The sequence below is a fragment of the Chaetodon trifascialis genome, chromosome 12 (genome assembly GCF_039877785.1).
Source record: "Chaetodon trifascialis isolate fChaTrf1 chromosome 12, fChaTrf1.hap1, whole genome shotgun sequence".
NCBI lineage: Eukaryota > Metazoa > Chordata > Actinopteri > Chaetodontiformes > Chaetodontidae > Chaetodon > Chaetodon trifascialis.
This window is the reverse complement of record NC_092067.1, coordinates 467,330-479,825: the sequence shown is the minus strand read 5'-3', so window position 1 is coordinate 479,825 and position 12,496 is coordinate 467,330. Positions and strand designations below refer to the sequence as shown.

The window sequence follows — 12,496 nt, the reverse complement described above, 5'->3', positions numbered from 1 at the left end:
GAGTGCAAAAAGTAACAGAAACGCCACCAAAAAAGTTGTAAAACTGCGCACAAATATTGCAACGCAGTTACCAAAAGTGAGTTAAGAAATTGAATTTAAAAGAAACAGAAAACAAAACACACAAAAACGAACGAAAATGACAGAGCTCCTGCAACAAGCTGTAACCTTCCCTGAGGTGCTGAACACTTGTTGGTTGCTTGCCTTCACTCTGCGGTCCATCTCATCCCAAACCATCTCAACTGGGTTTCGGTCAGGTGATTGTCGAGGCCAGGTCATCTGAAGCAGCACTCCATCACTCTCTTTCTTGTTCAAATAGCCCTTACGTAGCCTGGAGGTGTGGGCTCATTGTCCTGTTGAAAAACAAATGATGGTCCCACTACGCACATACCAGATGGGACGACTTATCACTGCAGAATGTTGTGGTAGCCATGCTGGTTAAGTGTGCCTTGAATTTGGAACCAACAGTGTCACCAGCAAAGCACCCCCACACCATCACAGCTCTTCTTCCGTGCTGCACAGTGGGAACCTCACATGCAGAAACCATCCACTCATCTTTGTTCATGTCCATTCCTTGTGTGTCTTTTCCCAAGCAATTCTCTTCTTGTTGTTCTTCCTAAGAAGTGGCTTCTTTGCAGCAATTCGACCATGGAGGCCTGATTCACACAGTTTCCTCTTAACAGTTGATGTTGAGATGTGTCTGCTACTTGAACTCTGTGAAGCATTTATATGGGCTCTAATCTGAGGCGCTGTTAATTTGTGGTTTCTGAGGTTGGTAACTCTGATTTAACTTATCCTCTGCAGCAGAGTTAACTTGTGGTCTTCCTTTCCTGTGGCGTTCCTCATGAGAGCAGTTTCATCATAGCATTTGAGGTACTTGAGGACATTCAAAGTTCTTGAAATTTTCTGAATTGACTGACCTTCATGTCATAAAGTAATGATGGACTGTCATTTCTCTTTACTTAGTTGAGTGGTTCTTGCCATAATATGGATTAGAACAGTTGTCAAATAGGGCTATTCACTGTATAGACCTTTGTACCAACCCTACCTCTGCACAACACAACTGATGGTCTCAAACACATTAAGAAGGCAAGAAGTTCCAGAAATTAACTCTTGACAAGGCACACCTTTTAATTGAAAATCATTTCTGGTAACTACCTCATAAAGCTGACTGAGAGAATGCCAAGAATGTGCAGCGCTATCATCAAAGCAAATGGTGACTACTTCGAATAATCTAAAATATATGTGTCCAAACTTTTGACTGGTACTGTATGTAAGGATGGGTGAGGGGCTGATACTGGTGTCATTGGTATAGAGGGCAAACAGGAAGGGGCTCAGGACACATCCTCGAGGGGTTCTAGTGTTGGTGATGGAAAATGTTATGCTGCCTATCCTATAATCCTATAACAGATTCTGGTCTATAACTGAGGAAATTGTGTACCTAGTGTATGAGAAGTGGTGGTATGTTCAAGCGATAGAGTTTCCTGGTCATCTGGTGGCACTGGATGGTATTGAATGCTGAGCAGAAGTCAATGAGGAGGAGTCTGGTGAAGTTACCAGGTGATTTGAGGTGTAGTAGTAGGGGGTGGAGGAGACAAGCTACTGCATCCTCAGGCCCCCTTTTAACTTTGTGAACTGGTTTGGATTCAAGAGTGGTTTGACAGTTGGGAGGATGATGTTGATAGGTGAGGGCAACTGAGCGGTAGTGGTTTGGTTTGGAGAGGTGGGGTTTCTTGGCTACCAGTATGATCGTGGATGTTCTCCACATGGTGGTCACTGAGACAGTCCTGTAAGACTCCCAGAAAAGGGGGTGCATGATGGGAGAGAGCTCTGCGGCACACTCCTTCAGCATTCATGCTTGGACACCATCAACTGCTGGCATACATCCTCCACAGTAAAGGGAGCAAGGTGTGTTGACTCAGGGATGGGGAGGGTATCCAGTATTGTCTTACATTCCTCTGAGTAGTTCATGGTGTCAAACCTAGTCTAAAAGGTGTTCAGGTTTCCAGCAAAAGAGATGGGGTCAGTTATTACAGCTAACTTGGGTTTTGGATCATGACCAGTGAGTGTACTAACTTTCTGAAAAGCTTGTCTTGTGTTCATGGTGGAGAATTCCAGTTCCGGTTTTTCTTTATATCTAAGTTTGGCTTTAAAGTTTTAGTTTTTGATTTGGTGTATTGTGATTTTGACTGAAACCCAGTCCTCACATTGAAAGGCTCTCTGTTTTTCTCAAGGGCTGTGCATTATATGTGGGGTAATCCAAGATTTTGAGTTTGGATATTTCTTGAAAAATTTTAACTGGGATTGTCGTGGAAATGCAGACATGAAGCATAGAGCAAGTTCAGGCAGACCGCAGAGGTCAAGCTCATTGGCTGAGGGCTCAACTCAAGTGATTCTCTGCCTCACTCCTTATTGTCACATCTCAAATGGCATGCTCTATTTAAGCTGTCATCACCTGCTCACCTGTTTGCTGTTTCCTCTGCAAGCCATTTAAAACCCACCTCCACCTCAGCTCCACCTTTATGCAATGTCTGAGTTTATCAATGCAATTTCTGTTTCTGTTCTGTTCCCTTGGGGGTCTTTGCTGCTGCTCTCCCTGCATATAGTCGTTTCATGTAGGCACATAGAAAACCATAGAGGTGCTCTCTTTGCTTCAGGCTGTTCATGCGTGAAAGGGCAGGGAGGTCCCAGAACAGAGCCATATGGCTGTGTAATGCTGTATTAACAGGGGGGCTATGGCTCAGGAGTTAGAGCAGTCATCCACCAATCAGAGGGTCGACAGTCCAGATGCTGAAGTATCCTTGGGAAAGACACTGAACCCCAAAACTGTGCCATCGGTGTGTGAGTGGATAACGCTCATGAGCAGATGGTTTAGCTGCTGTATGACTATGTGCGCCAATGGGTGAATGTAGACTTGAGTTGTAAAAGCACTTTGAGTGGTCTTCAGACTAGAAAAGCGCTATATGTCGCAAATACAGTCCATTGACCATTTAATGTATTAACATTAACAAATATACTTTGACTAAAGTGGTCCTGACTGAATTTAATATTACTAAAACCCTCTCATTCAGACTTCCACCTGAGAAAATGTCCCAGACTTGTTCTGGAGGGACTGTACATTGGATGTGATGATGGAGGGAAGACGGATTTAAAGGGCTCCTTTCTCTCTTATTTATGTAACGGCATTACATATAACTAGCTACTCCCAACACTAGTTATGAAATCAACTTCATCCTCACCCTCTTTGGCTGCAACATTATCTTCCCTGCTACCACATGGGCTCAGCAGTTATCAGTTCACATATGTGCAAGTAGTACATTTCTTTTCCGGCAACTGGGTGAGTCAGAATGCTTTCCCCGCCAAATTTCATTCCTTCATTTACTGTATCGTCACTGTATGAGTAGTTAGCATTTTATAGTGTCATTGTTGGGTCAGTCTGTGTAAACAGTGATATTAATGCATGTTTTATGTATATAAAAATGTTGCCCTTGTCTTCTCTAACTTTCAGCCACTTTACCTATTTATTTCCCTTTTCTTCTTTCTACCTGGATTCAAATTATTTCCCAAAGTTAATTTGTACATTACATTAGAAACTCATGACTGATCCCCAAGAGAAACATTTTAATTATGCTAAGTAAATACTTTTCTGGACAAAAATTAAAGTGGTTTTGTGAGATTATTAAAATTATATTTCCACAGAACTGAGTGTTTGAACAAATGACTAATGCTGGCATTTTACATGAAGACAGCCTCCAACAGGCATATTGATTAAAATTGTTTACTTTAGATTTACACCCAAGGCCAACATATAATAACTGATGCATGCATTGAATGAACCCAATACACACTGGTTTTAAGAGATCAATATAACTTTCAATGCCAACTAAGTGACAAAATTATTCTGTAGGAGGTGTAATGCTTACCTGCAAATACCACAGCTGACTCTTCCTTTGCCCTTGCAGTGTGGGTGGCTATTGTCTTCGGTGTCTTCACATTCACACTCACAGTTTGTAGATAAGGTCACTGTCAATGTATCTTTAATGCCCAGTGGTCTTATTGTAAAAGACTTGTCCGTCATACATGAGTCCACCGTCACGGTAACATCGAAAGAAATCTGGAGGGGGCAGTTAGATTTGGAGAGTCAGACAGAGGTGTAATACATTTACCACATTTTCAACATATGAAATAAATACTTTTATTCAAAGGTTAAAATGACATATTCAAATTCTTGATCCCTTCTTGTATTCATATTCAATATATTGGACCTCTCCTTTCCAGCTCATCCTGAATCTGATCTTCACAAATCCTCTTTTCTAGCATCTTGGCATCTTATTTGCAACACACCTTCTGGCCCAGTCTGGACAGACATTCTTGACCTCCAAGCAACAGGGAAGAGGTATATCTACGACAGCCCAACAATGTTGTGTTAGAGTCTACAGTCTGAAGTCTAAGGTCTTGATTTACTGGTCGATCTATGTTCCAACGCTCACTTGTGATCATTTGCTTTGAGTAGTGACCAAAAGAATAAGGTCACAAATTCAAGTAGCAGAGATGAGTTTATTTAATAGTGTGGCAGGGTTCAACGTAAGAGGTAGAGGGAAGAGCGCCGACGAACACTTTGTGGAGAACCGCTGCTCCTTCACATTGAAAGGAACCAGTTAAGGGGGTTTGGGCTTTTGATTAAGATTTTTCCAGGCCACCTCCCTTTGTAGGTGCTGTGGGCATGTTTGAAATTTATTAGACCTAAGACCATTTTCTGTGGTCAACACCAATGGATTTGGATTTGGTTTGTAAACATGTTGGCTCCAAAGTATACAGTAACATCAAGGCCACACAGCAGCTCTGTACCTAGAGAAAAAAGCTAAAGTGACACGGAGCCTCAAAGAAGCAGAGTGCATCTCAACAACCACAAATGGGTGGACTTCACATGCTACTCATAGTTATATTACAGTCACAGCTCATGCTATGACCAGCGGATGGGAAATTAATAGTTATAGCAGTAAGCAGTAAGCAGCAATAGTATTAGCAGCATTTTTTCATTGCAGTTCAGCTGCAACAGCTGTGTTGACCACCACACAGAGACTGTTAAACCTGGCACTCATCATGGATGTGGTCACAGAATGGAACAGCTCTTACAGTGATTTTATAAAAGGCCTGCAACTAACTGCTGCATTATTTTTGTTTTGAAATTGTACATGGTTCAATCATTTATGGCCAAAGAAAATTCATGCCACCATGTCCTCCACTATGCCTTCAGTGACTTCTGCTCAAGGAGGGGGCCTTTCTGTGTGGAGTTTGCATGTTCTCCCCGTGTTCATGTGGGGTATCCTCCATAAAAAAAACCCACTAAAAACATGCAAGAAGGTCACCACCTGACCAATGGTGACGAAAGGAACTGGGTCCCTGGGCACTGCTGTCAGCTGGCAGCCCACCGCTCCTGGTCTGCCGTGGAGGAAGGACGGACCAAGGACGGGTCAAGGGCGGAGAAATAACTTCACATAAGCATGGCGTGTGTGCATGTAGTGCATTGCATTGTTGAGTGTGATAATAAAAAGTATGTTTCTTCTTCTTCTTCTTCAATTTAGGTTAAAAACATTTTTTTTGTGAATTAAGATTCTGTATACACTCCTTTATCAATATAGGGCTTTTCCTTTTCTTTTCTATTTTTTTCTTTAATAGATATAGTATTGTGACCTTAATATCTAGGCATTATTGAACCAAGAGTTTTTGATATTGGTACATCCTTACAAACAACAAATAAACAAACTAAATAAATAAATAACAAAACATAAGAGAGCAAAGAAAACAGTTACGACCATGTTCAACTGGGAGGACAAGGGAAAGGACTTGGACCAGGTTAAGTGGATGGACAATGGATGGATGGATTTAATGAAAACCACCCAATACAGTGTCAAAACAAGAACTGTATGCAATTGTTATATGAACATCATGATGAAATGTTATTTTAAAAATCTAATAACTGACCTCCTGTCCCGCAGGCACATTTTCACAAATCCCTTCGCTGTCCCCTGGTGGTCTTGCATCAGCACATTTAGGGGTGTAGACAACTCTTACATTGTCAGGGAGACTGTCATGGGTCACAGTTACTTTTGAGGACAACTTCTGTCATGGATTACACATGTGAATGTTGTGAGATGTAGAGAAAAATAGCACAATATAATGAGTAAAAATGTATTGGTCAAATGGTCAAGTCCAATGGTGAGTTGGTAACTTACATTGTAGGCGCTTTTAATCAATTGAACAACATTTTTAGAATCTGATGACAGAACTCCCACTTCTGACTTTTTGATCATTTTAGAGAGTTCCTGGAACAAAACACAAGATGACATGAAAAATCAATAAGAAGTAAGAATTTAATGTGTGCTCTATGAACAAATAAAAGGGGGTACACATATGAAAGGTAAATTTTATTTACCTGGTACACAATCTCCACATTTTTTGTCACTGCAAATATTGGCTGAATATTGTGTTTTTCCAGCTGCATAGCTAGTTGTCCAACAGATGGGTAGTCCTGCACACAACAATTTGTGATATCAGTGAGCTTTATAAACCTCATGTCCATGTTACACCTCATAAACAACCATTTGAGGTGCCAACCACAGAACAAAACTCACTATCAGTGTTTTTCATGAAAATTTATTTTTGGAATCAGTGTAGCCATAGTAAGTTATAGTCATAAAGGGCAGCTGTAATTTATGACTATAACTTAAGTATTATTTTTACACTTTTGCCTATCATTTAAAATAACTTAAATGACTGTAGATTTGCTTATTTGATTCCTTACATACCATATCAGTGCTCTTGGTATAAAGGTTGTTTTCCATGTGGCAATGTTCATCATTATGTTCCAGTATGCCAGCTAATTTTCCATCCCCGGCCATGTGGAATCCAGCATCAGTAGTCAGCACAATCAGCCGAGTGCTACTGTTCCTCCAACCTATTTTGTCCTGAACAACAATAAGGACCATTTAAGCAAGAAAACTGCAAAGGTCAAGTTAAAAGGAACTTACTGTAATGATCCTACAGACCTGTTCTATCCCTAGTATGTCCTTTTCCTGTCCCCTAGTATTATTGTTGCCTGTCTGTTCTCCTCTGTCTGTCTAGCTGGGTATTCACCTACATCCAGCCAGCTCTGCCTCTTCAGGTGCACACCTGATGCGCATGATCCTGATTAAGGCACAGGATAAAAGGGGAGAGCTCTCACTTAACTGTGTCAGATTGTCCTGAATCCCTGGTGGTGTGTTTGTTTGTGTTCTCCTCGCCTGTTGAGTTGCTAATGTTAACTGTTTTTGGACTGCCACATTGTGTGCTTTTTTTTGTTTCAGTGTCTTCTGCCGCGTAAGTTCATGCCTGAAACCCGCTTCGTCTGAGCTTCCTTAGTTTCTCCCCACTCCTTCCAAGTGTGCTTTTTCTTTATTTCTGTATCCACTCCTGATGAGTGCATTTTCTGTTTCACCCGTTGTGTTTAAAATAAATTGCTTTGTCTGTCTCTGTCTCTCGTCTGCATCTTTGGGTCCAAACAAATTCCTAGACGTAAGTCAACACTTATTGGTTAAAAAAACTGTGCTGACACTTGGCCTCCCACAAAATACGTTCATACCCTATGTTTCCCTCCTTTTTTAGGCAGCTAAAACACTTGCTTAAGGCCAGATTGTCTTGTTATTGAATAGAAAAAGGCAATGTTTTTTTTTTCTGTTTTTTTTCAATATTTAACCAAGACCCCCACCTGCCCCTAAACTGAACCTGAACTGGTATATTATAATTATCCATCCATCCATTTTCTATACCGCGTATCCCTTTGGGGGTTGTGGGGGGTGCTGGAGCCTATCCCAGCCGTCAACGGGCGAGAGGCGGGGTACACCCTGAACCGGTCGGCAGTCAATCGCAGGGCATATATTATAATTATAATAAGTATTGTTTTACAGTATGGTCTACATTTTAGAAAAGCTTCAGAACCCAGCCTCAGTTCTGACATTTCTCAAAATGACATTATTCCTTCAACCAAAGTATATATTGTCAAGTGCTGACAATATCATTTGGCCCAGTTTGTCCAGACATTTGACATAGCTGATGCAGCAAACATGCTATGCCCTTTAAGCTTATACATCCTGTTCAAAAGCATAGAATTATACATTCTGTTGTTGAAAGGACCCATACAGAGGGGTTTTTAGTTTTATGCTTGATTACCTTGTATTACTCACAGTACATTGTTATCTCTTTGGTTGAGTCCTTACCCCACATACAGCAGCCTGCATCATGGCATCAAGACTTCCCTCAGGAGAGTCCAAGTTCCCAGAAATGAACTGCTCTGTCACTTTTTTTTTGAACTCATCCTCCCTTGGTGTCATACTAAGCACATGCCTGTAGCCAAAGGCAGCCTGACACTGCTGGTCATTCTCATCACATGGCTTCTGCAGTTTCTTCTCATTGGTGTTAGTGTAAGGAAGGACCGTCTTATCAACAAAGGCACCAAACCCTATAGTTAGAGAAATATCTATTAGTTCCTAATAGGTACAAGGGAAGAATTCAGTGCACACGGGATCAGACTCTCTGTGATCACCTGTCCTGTTTTTAATCTGGTGAAAATCAACATATATTTTTTCTCATTTACATTTTTTCCTTTTCTTTTTTGGGGGGACTCTCAAATACTGTGTTTACCAGCAGCCATTACAGTGCTGCTGAGCTGCAGATTATTTTATGATCACAACATTTTCAGCCAAAATGAGCTGCAAACATATGCTCTCTAAATGATATTATAAATGTGGCTGCTGAAGAACACATGCTACATGTCTGTAGACTCCTAAGCAAATTGCCAGGTAGCTATCAGGGTGTATTTTGGTGGATTATAGCCTTGCTGCCTATACTGCATCACCAGAGACCATTATTTTAGTATATGCCCTGAATTCAAAACACTGCTAATTGTGGGGTAGATCAAAGGAAATTCACTCTGATCATTAGATCAGGATAATATTTCTTGCAATAAAAACGATTTTGGAAACCATCTGTGGACTTTGATTCTTTGAAACAAAATTTCGCATCATCCTCTGGACACGCACAAGCGGTAAGAGGTGCACCCTCTGAAATGATACTTTGTATCACGTAACATAACGTTAAGCAATCATCTCACTTCTCTCCACTGATTAGGCCTAATATAACAGCTGCGGCCGACCGAGCTGCAGGTTCTGTGGGCAGAGCCGGTTACTTGGCAACGCGTCACAATGAGAGATATTAAATAGTCCACTCAGCCGCTTCTGGTGGAAAAACTTACGATTTTAACGGTAAAAAACAAAAACAAACAAACAACAACAACAACAAAACATTAACGTATTAATAATTGATTTAATATTTATTTTTTTCTTAAGTGACCATGGTATAAGCGGAATAATGCCAGACAAGGTGTCCTTTATCAGAAATGAATGGACGACGCGGAGGCGTGAACCGTCCGACGCAACGGCCATAGCTCCATAGCTACATAGCTACATAGCTACATCTCATTTCTTACAAGAGGTGCACCCTTATTCTGAGGGTTAGGCAAATGTTTGTGGCTACAACAAGTACATATTTAAAAATGCCTTACAATGTAAATATATTTAATATTGATAATTGTTAAATTGATTACATTGATTTACAATGTAATCTATTTTAAGTCCCTCTTATAAACAAACCTCTTCTTGTACCCACTTAGATTATGTGTCCGATATTGGTTACCAGTACCAGGTACTGATGCATGAAATGTACAAGATAATTAGACCGTAAGATGTAGCTGTATTCTAAAATGTTTCCATATAATAAATATTGGTATTTTGGAAGATTATCAGGTGCAGATTTCAATCGTATTACCTATTTGAGCATTTCCAGTGATGTTATTCAGAGTTGCAAAAAGATCTCGTCCCAGTTCTTTGATATTTTCTAAGTCATCTTTCATTGAATAAGACAGGTCCATCAGGTAGTAGAGATCAACTGGATAACCCTGAACTCTTTTGAAAGAAACACTGAATGTGGTAGAGAGCCCTGTAAACACAGAAGAGAAACAAGCTAATGAGAAACAAAAGAAAACAAGAAATATAACCATGGTCATTTATGCACAAAACAATACACTGTATAATATTAAAATTATTATTTAGTATTTATTTAGTTTAGTATTTATTATTATTATTATTATTGAAGTTCAAGTCAATCCAATCCTCAAATCAAATGTGATGATAGATGATACTGAAAAACATGAAAAGCATGTTTTGCCCACCCTAGTTCTCACAAATTCAGATAATGACATTTTACTTTGACCTGGAAACACTGATTTCTTCAAAAATCAAAGGTCAGCATTAACCGATTCCACTAACCGGGTCGCAGTCTCAGACTAATCTTCTGTGGACTTAGTTGAACAGGCTCTTGCTGGTTGAATGACACAGACAGTGGATGTTCTTGGACAATGCTAAGGTTGTTCATGGGGGAAATGATTTCTTCCTTCTTGCATCCTCTCTCTATTAACTGAGCTTGGGTGTCACAGCGTGCTGCTTCCTGCTCACCTGCTTTGGTGAAATTCTGTACAAAGGGGAGGCAAAAACACCCAAAACAGATAAGAATGGTATTTTATGTATTAGATAAACTAAGTTCATAAACCAAGTTCACACATCTGTTACTTTATATAATGTTTTTCTATTACACTCTTGTATAAGCTTTATAAGCTCCGTAGGCCAAGTTTAGGGTTCAATATATTCAGTATATTGTACACCACCCCACTCTGCTCAAAAGACATATTTCACACAAATACAGTTTATCTTTAATTATTTATTCACCAGTCATTTCCAGTCTGTGCCACTTTTGCTATTTTTTCAATCACTGTTATCACAGGTTATAATTTTTGCTAAATTCAAAGAGCAATTTTCAATTGAGACTGCGATGGACAATGAATGAAGTATTTTGGTTTAGTTTCTGTCTGTGTCTATTCAGTAACCTAAATTAACTGAAGCCAACAGTGCACTGCACTATTACGATGCCATCTCCAACAACCCAGGCAAGTGAGCACCACTGAAGAATGGAGAAGCTCAACCTGCAAGTAGAAGGTTGGATCTGCCAGGATTCATGGGGATTGGCAAACAAGGCCTTCACTGTATGTTGTGGCCTGTCAGCAGCTGACACACCCAAAAGACTTTGCAAAAGACAAATAATTTTGCCTTTAGGCTACTACCTGTTCCGTCCACCAATGAAACAAACCCTGTGCAGTTTTTCACAATAAAAGCACTCCAGTTCACATTTCATTGTAAGTGTTGAGTTTCAATGTCAATAGCTTAACAGTGATAACAGAACAGTGAAACTCAACCCACAGATCAGCTTCAAAGACCTACAACATGATCTTGCTGCAGATGGTGTCACTGTGCATCATTCGACTATTCAGCGCACTTTGCACAAGGAGATGCTGTATGGGAGAGTAATGCGGCAGAAGCCTTTTCTGCACACACGCCACAAACAGAGTCGTTTGAGGTATGCTAAAGCACATTTGGACAAGCCAGCCTCATTTTGGAATAAGGTGCTGTGGACTGATGAAACAAAAATTGAGTTATTTGGACATAACAAGGGGCGGTATGCATGGCGGAAGAAGAACACAGCATTCCAAGACAAACACTTGCTACCCACAGTAAAATTTGGTGGTGGTTCCATCATGCTGTGGGGCTGTGTGGCCAGTGCAGGAACCTTGTTAAAGCTGAAGGTCGCATGGATTCCAGTCAGTATCAGCGGATTCTTGCGAACAATGTTCAAGAATCAGTGACAAAGTTGAAGTTGCGCCAGGGCTGGATACTTCAACAAGACAACTACCCTAAACATTGCTCAAAGTCCACTCAGGCATTCATGCAGAGGAACAAGTACAACGTTTTGGAATGGCCATCTCAGTCCCTGGACCTGAATATTATTGAAAATCTGTGGTGTGATTTAAAGCGGGCTGTCCATGCTCGGAAACCATCAAACCTGACTGAACTGGAGATGTTTTGTAAAGAAGAATGGTCAAAAATACCTTCAACAAGAATCCAGACCCTCATTGGAAGCTATAGGAAGCATTTAGAGGCTGTTATTTCTGCAAAAGGAGGATCTAATAAATATTGATGTAATTTTTCTGTTGGGGTGCCCAAATTTATGCACCCGTCTACTTTTGTTTAAGTAATTATTGCACAATTTCTGTAAATCCTATAAACTTCATTTCACTTCTCAAATATCACTGTGTTTGTCTGCTATATGATATATTTAACTGAAATTGCTGATTCGAACAACCAATGATTTATAAAGGAAAATCTTGAAAATGATCAGGGGTGCCCAAACTTTTTCATACGACTGTAATAATAATAATAATAATAATAATAATAATAATAATAATAATAATAATAAGAAGAAGAAGAAGAAGAATTACAATAATTAGTGAATGGAAATGGAATATCTGTTGGAGAAGTGTTCTCAGTTGTACTGATGAAATTAGAACTGTAGAAAT

General features: G+C 40.1%; 1 protein-coding gene across 3 annotated transcripts in view; it reads right to left on the bottom strand.

Moving 5' to 3' along the window:
* The window catches only part of itgb2 (integrin, beta 2), a 64,895-nt gene that overhangs the window by 39,953 nt on the left and 12,446 nt on the right, over window positions 1-12,496 (bottom strand). For 2 of the 3 annotated variants that reach the window (XM_070975850.1, XM_070975852.1), the window contains 8 exons: window positions 10,359-10,560; window positions 9,859-10,029; window positions 8,253-8,494; window positions 6,807-6,965; window positions 6,434-6,529; window positions 6,234-6,323; window positions 5,983-6,120; window positions 3,921-4,111 (listed from right to left, as the gene is read on the bottom strand). In XM_070975850.1, the coding sequence (XP_070831951.1) occupies window positions 3,921-4,111; window positions 5,983-6,120; window positions 6,234-6,323; window positions 6,434-6,529; window positions 6,807-6,965; window positions 8,253-8,494; window positions 9,859-10,029; window positions 10,359-10,560 (1,289 nt within the window). The remainder of the gene's footprint in view (window positions 1-3,920; window positions 4,112-5,982; window positions 6,121-6,233; window positions 6,324-6,433; window positions 6,530-6,806; window positions 6,966-8,252; window positions 8,495-9,858; window positions 10,030-10,358; window positions 10,561-12,496) is intronic. The other variant, XM_070975851.1, reaches the window with a different exon arrangement.